Source organism: Sinocyclocheilus anshuiensis, unplaced genomic scaffold (assembly GCF_001515605.1).
Source record: "Sinocyclocheilus anshuiensis isolate Anshui unplaced genomic scaffold, SAMN03320099.WGS_v1.1 scaffold6527, whole genome shotgun sequence".
In the NCBI taxonomy this organism is placed as follows: domain Eukaryota; kingdom Metazoa; phylum Chordata; class Actinopteri; order Cypriniformes; family Cyprinidae; genus Sinocyclocheilus; species Sinocyclocheilus anshuiensis.
Genome location: NW_015558812.1, coordinates 13703 through 20689, shown reverse-complemented (window position 1 = coordinate 20689; position 6987 = coordinate 13703). Strand labels below are relative to the sequence as shown.

At 32.6% G+C, this 6987-nt stretch overlaps 1 protein-coding gene across 1 annotated transcript; it reads right to left on the bottom strand.

Annotated features, from left to right (window-relative positions):
- Positions 1-1186: 1186 nt before the first annotated feature.
- LOC107681523 (GTPase IMAP family member 8-like) lies at positions 1187-3437 on the bottom strand. Its single transcript, XM_016477834.1, has 2 exons — positions 2869-3437; positions 1187-1997 (listed from the first exon to the last, which is right to left on the bottom strand). The coding sequence occupies exons 1-2, from the start codon at positions 3435-3437 to the stop codon at positions 1187-1189; spliced, it is 1380 nt and encodes a 459-aa protein (XP_016333320.1).
- Positions 3438-6987: the final 3550 nt, after the last annotated feature.

Genomic DNA, 6987 nt, shown 5'->3' with positions numbered 1-6987 from the left:
TTTAAGAACATGTCTCTGAAATGTTTTTCAAAACTGTCCTGAAGCAGCCCAGCACGGTCTCCCTCAACACACCCGATTCAACTGTCAGTTTATTAGTAAAGACTTTAATGCTGCCTTCTATCGGAAATTTCCTATTTCCCACTTATGAAGTCATGATTACAAGTTTGTCGTATTCAAGTGCTTTAACGTTGGAAAGAATAAAATGTAGCATCCCATTGGTTGACAATCATATAAACATTCACCGTGCTACACATGCAGTTTGCTGACAATTCTGGAATTTTGGTTAAGCATGCTTCAGTTAATCACAATTCTTTCATGATTTAACAGGAGGGGGCAATTAATTTTTCACATAGGGACCAGGGAGGTTTGGACAGCTTTTTTTCCTTTAATAAACGAAATTGATGAATCAACATTTAAAAACTGCAATTTTATATATATATATATTATACAATTAGAAATACAAACCAGCTGTTCAAACAATTTTCAAAATGTATGCCACTGAAGATAAAGAGTCTTTATTTGTCATACACACAAATACACCCAACATACTTATACAGTAAAATCATTTTCCTGCAATTGTTAATTTTAACTTTAAGCAATGCAAACATGTATAAGGGGGAAAAACTAAAGAATAAAGGCAAAAAAAAAAAATAAAATATCAAAGACATTGATTATAATTATGTATCTAACCATCCTCCCAGCAGTCTCAGTCAAATTACTGAACATCATATGCATATTACACACAATTATATGTATACATTTGTAAAATCTGGTTTATTAGTGTGGGTTATAACACACATTGAAGTAAAATCTGTAAAGAGAATGTTTTAATTGTTTTTTCTTGGATTTTTTAAAATATTCTGTAACAGATTCTGATTATATTTCCTTTGTAAATAGTTGTCTTATTGTTTTTCACACATTTATCAAAATGCATATGTCTTAATCAATGATTCTTACTCACCACACTGATCAATGATTATAAAGCAACTACAAACAGACTATGGGTATGAATAAATATCTATAATTCTGACTATACTTACTTACTATACTTCAGATCAATCATGTTTTCATTACATACGGTGATGTATCACCCTCAGTCTGTTATATTTTGCTTTGATTTTTTACATCATAATAATTACCACATACAGAAAATAAAAGTGTTAATTGAACAAATGGAACATATATCTTATATCCCAAGTTTTGAAAGTATACCAACAAGTCCAACAGCTCCACCAACTGCACCAATAGCTCCAGCAGTTTTAGCACCAAGTACACCACCAACAACAATGGCTGCTAAATAAAGTAAAATCCTGTACTTAGAAAAAAACATCCTAAATCCAGTGCCTGGATTTTCTTGTCTGAATCTATCAGCTTCTTCAAACATCTGATTACTGTAATGTCCTCCTCCATTCTGCTCTATCATTGTGTCGATCTTCTGCAGATCATTCATCTGCTCTCTGTTATTTTCATCTTTATTGTTGAGGACGTGAAATCTGCCTCCACACTGATCAACTAGATCTCTTAATTTGCTGTTGTGCTTAATAAGCTCCTCTATGGGCTCTTCTTCTAGCTGATCTCCATAAGTGAAGAGAATGATGGAATATTTTAACAGACCAAACACCATCTCAATCTGCTGAAGAATCTGCTGCTCCTGATCAGTGAACTTCATAGTCAGAGGAAACACAATGAGAAAAGCATGAGGTCCAGGACTGGATAAATAAACACTTCTCGCTATCTCTGTCATTAACTCATCATGGCTCATCTGTGTATCAAAAAATCCAGGAGTATCAACTACAGACACAGATCTGCCTGAAACAGTGGTGTCACCCTCTGAACATTTATGTGTTACTGAATTCATTCTCCTCACAGATCTGAACACTTTCTGTCCCAGTATTGTGTTTCCAGCTGCACTTTTCCCAACACCAGTTTTGCCCAGAAGAATAATCCTTCTGGATGAATGTCTGGAGACTGGAATATCCTTGATGTTGACAGGAACTCTTGGCAGTCATTTTTTGGACACTTTATGAAAGAAGAAAACAGATCACACGATCACATTTTCACCTTTTATTTGATGTACTTTACATACTGGACATACTTTTATGCAGTAAATATGCAGTAAAGAACTATTTTGTAACAACATAAAGTTTTGGTTAGTTTGATGTTCACGTGCTTATGTCATAAAAAGCCATGAAAGTTATGCATTATTGCTTAGTAAACTTATATTGTGATAATAAATTATTTATAAATCATATTATTTATATATTATGTAAGGGCTAATCCATGGTAAGATGTGCATTCAATTATTTTAATGCATGACATGGAGGCAAAGAAGCACTCAATGCACAGCGGAGTGCATTTAAATGGTTTATTGCAAAGCTAGACATGGATTTTCCACTTACACCATGCTCATTTACCAACACTGACAAGTTAAAGCTGTTTATGTTTGCAGGAGAATATTTGACCAGAATGATTAAAATGACTGTTATGTTTGTCAGTTACAGCTCTTTAGATCTAGCATTCTGCCCACTTTAAAGAAGACAGCTATTATTTTAAATAATAATTATTTCCTGGGGTAAAATAATATAAAACAACAATTTATAAAACAGCAATTTTACCCCCTTTTTGCTGAAAAATATAATGTAGTGATTCATTATCAAAGCTATTTTCTTAATAAAAGTTATCTCTGTGCTCCTGAATGTTTGTGTTTTTGCAGCGCAATCGCCAATCTCTGTGTGCAAGTGATCTCAGAATTGAGTGTTCAGACCAGTCCATGGTATAAAATTAATTAATAAGCAAGGAAACTTAACTCCTTCATCACTAATGCGATCCATGGCTAAAACGTTCCCTCTGAATATAGTAAAATTAGACTTACGTTTTTCTAAGATCCAATGGAAAATTTTAGAAATAAGAGATTTCACTTGGTCTCCTATTTTTTTAATATTGTTGTTGAACACATGGCATCTGCCTTGAAACTTCTGAATAAGTTTCTTCAAGGTTCCATTACTATTAACAAATTGATTTATGGACGTCTTTCCTTCTTCCAGTTCATCTCCTCTGGTAAAGAGAATCCAGGTGTTGTCTTTACTTTTTTCTCCCAGCAGCTCTTCAATCTTCTCCACAGTTTCTTGATCTTCTTGAGTGAATCTATCAGCCCGGAGAACCAGGAGAAATGCACACAGGCCTGATTCACATTTCTGCAGAAGCTCCTGATATTTCTCAAGCTCTTTCTCACTCTCTGTACCATAAAATCCTGGTGTGTCATAAACAGTGATCGGTAATCTACAAATATCACCGACTTCAGCAGCTACATTTTGAGTGACAGAAGTTGAGCTTCTCCTTGATGTGAAAGCTTCTCGTCCCAGTATTGTGTTTCCTGATGCACTTTTCCCAACTCCTGTTCTTCCCAGCAACACCAAATTTAAATTTGGAATTTCCATTTTTATTCTGTATCCTACAAAACAAACAAATACATAAATAAAATAAAGTTGGAAGTTGGATTAAACAGTGTTAGTATTTTTCCCCAATTATAATTATTTTATATATTTAGATATTTTTGTATAAGTCTTGTGAATCCTTCATGACCACCACTTACAGTATCTAGTGCAATGTTTGCTCTGTTCCTGGAGGCCTGCAGCCAGAGATGGACTGACTATCTGGAGCACCAGGAGTGGTGCCGGAGTATTTTATAGTTAATTTTTAACACGTTTTACATTTGTATTAATTAATATCAAAGTTTTACATTGATATTAATCATGTTAAAATGTTGTTCATTTTTAGATAATGTTAGGTTATAATAATGCTAGATCATGGTAACTATTGGGTGATGTTAATGCATGCAACCGTACTAAAGTGTTGCCAATTCATTATAGCTCCAGTATGGAACTTTTTGTTGTTGTTTAAAACAAACAAATAAGCAAACAAATAAATAAATAAATAAATAAAATCTTCAAGGCACCTAAAGGGATAGTTCATCCAAAAATTTTAATTCTGTCATTAATTACTCACCTCATGTCATTCAAAACCTGTAAGACATTCGTTCATCTTCAGAACACAAATTAAGATATTTTTGATGAAATCTGAGAGCTCTCTGACCCTCCCAGCAAGAATACTTACACGATCAAGGCTCAGAAACATAGCAAGGAGATTGGTAAAATAATCCATGTGACATAAATGGTTCAACCGTAATTTTACGAAGCTAGGAGAATTCTCTTTTTTTTTGAGGAAAGAAAACAAAAAGAATGACTTTATTCAACAATTTGTCTCCTCCGCGTCACCCTATATCATCATTTTGGAGAGTATCACATACGTAAACAACGTATGCTGTTCTGTGTCAGCAGCACCGTACGTGTATACACTGTTTACGTAGTTTACGCTTTGATCTGAACGTAAAGAACGTATCTGTGCACATACGTTGCATAAGTTGTTGTGTACTTTTACGTGTGAGAAGGGTATGTCGCCTCAACAGACACTTGATAAGTACGTCTTTGATAAGTATGTACGTACTGCATTAGACAGTAATAAAAATTAAAGGTGAACACGCTTATTTATAATCCAGTAATATAATAAGTAATACATAATATCTTAAGTATATTCAGATGCTTATAGTCTTGTATTTTATTTTACTTAAAGGAATGTATTTGTATTTTACTTTATTTAAGGGATAGTTCCCCAAAATCAAGAACTTCATAACCAAGTAATCACTGAGTAATCATTTACTCATCTTCATGTCGTTCCAAACCTGTATGATTTTCTTTCTTTTGTGGAATTGTCCTATTATGCAATACTTTTTCATGTCCCTCAAAGATATGATTTTTGGCTTCCTTATGATAAGCACAATGGCTGAATTTTACAAAAACTATCAACACTAGTAATATTTATAATACATATCACATATTTATCCATTTCATTTAACAACAACTCTGTCCGTTTAGTTGTTTATCTATTTATTTTCTTGTATCTTTTTTCCCATTTTAATTTATGTTGACTCAGTATTTTGCTGTTTTCAAATGTCATCACTTGAAGGCACTCTTCATACTCTGCTTGCTCATGGAATAAAGCTAAGAATGAAAAAATTGCCACTGCTTTATTGTATATTGTGGAAAGTGGTCTTAAAGCTCTTAAAGCCATTATAACTTACTGAATCATAAGTTTTGGATTGCGAGAAAACTAGATAAATGAAAAAAAAAATACTAAGAATAAAAATCAAAGTACACTTTCATATTATGATCCAATTATTTTGATGACTTAGATAACAAAATAGATAACATTTTTTAAACAAATAGTTATTAAATATGTTAACATGAATTAAAACCACAACAAGAACACCATGTGATGTTTCAGATAAATGTTTAATCATTTAATAACAAATATTTTATCTTTGCTTGGAGATGTTGGTTTTACCTCTGTAAGCGCTCTCTTCGATTCTCTTCAATCAAAAGTGCATCTTTATGTGATGGTTCTCTTTGTTTCCCTATATTTGTCCTATATTTGTGGGTTCTCCCTTAAGTTTGCCTCCCTATATTTCTAATTGGTAAATGGGGTAATTGGTCTGTTTCTTTAAAGGGATTAAAGAGTAAATAAGTGTGTCTTTATATAAATATTATAATACCTGTATATTATCTACAAAAAGCAAATAAAATTGTATCTTCATTTTAAATGGACAACAATATACAACCCCAAATCAGGACAAAAAAAAAAAAAAGTTGTTGGACGTTTTGTAAAAGTTTTGCAATGAAATCAGGAATGTGATTTGTTAATTGGCTTTAACTTTTATTTAATTGACAAAAGTACAAAGAAAAGATTTCCAAAGTTTTCACAGACCAACTTAAAAATATTTTGTAAATATAAACAAATTTAGATTTTGATGGTTGCAACAGACTCCAAAAAAAGTTGGGACAGACAGAGGCAAAATAAAAGTGAAAGTGAAAGAACACCTACCGCACGAAGAAAAAAAAAAACAAAAACAAAAAATCAAATTAATAAGCAACTCCTGAATGGAATAACACAAAATAGGTATAATTTTAAAGCTTAAAATTTTGGTTTTAATGAATGTAATCATTTTAATCATCTCTTAACGATCGCTGAGCAGTCCCTCTAAACTGGAGTGTACCGCGGGATATTAGTAAATGTTACTAATCATATTTTTCAAACAACTGCCTTGATCAACAAAAAATGGATATCATTTGGAAGCTTAGAGTCTGAGCTTTACAATGCATGTAGCCAAAGTAGTGCTGAGTTACTTTCTGATAAATGACAAAAATAGTTTTCATAATTTACGAAATATGTTTTTTGTGACATGTACTGTAATATGTCAAAAATATCATACAGCTCAGATAGTCATGTGTCATATGTCATTTGAAAGGTCTCATCAAGTAGAATAAAACAAGGCTTTGAATAAACTTGAGCGAGTTTTTGTACAAGAAGTCACCCCCAGACTCATATGAAAATAATATATTGATGTCACCATTTTGCTCGTAACTTTATAAAACAGAAATAGACACCATTATTTAGAGCAGATTCTCCTGATTAAAAGAGCCCAAAATCACTATAATCCGTCACACATAAAACTGCACAGGCGGCATGTAGCTTAGAAAAAAATAAAAATGTAAGGTAGCTGTCATGTGGCGATTTTGCTCATAACTTCATGAAACATGCATATATCATAGAAAATGGCACTCATTATTTGCAAATTATGGCACTCATTATTTAACCTCTTAAGACCCGAGAAAAATCTTTTAGGAAAATGTTTTATGTCCTCGGTAGAGGACATCGTCATAACAGAAAGTCATATTTTGATTTGAAACCCCATAACATTTTTCCTGAGATTATGATTTATGCCACACAGTTTAAAAATTAGTCAGATTTATAAGAGTGTCACTAAATTAATTTCAGGCATTTTTGAAGACCAATGAGAGGGAGTGGTCATGGTGAAACATCCAAATATTTAGTATCTCTGAAAAGCCCTGAATGTGCTCTGTACAGGACATC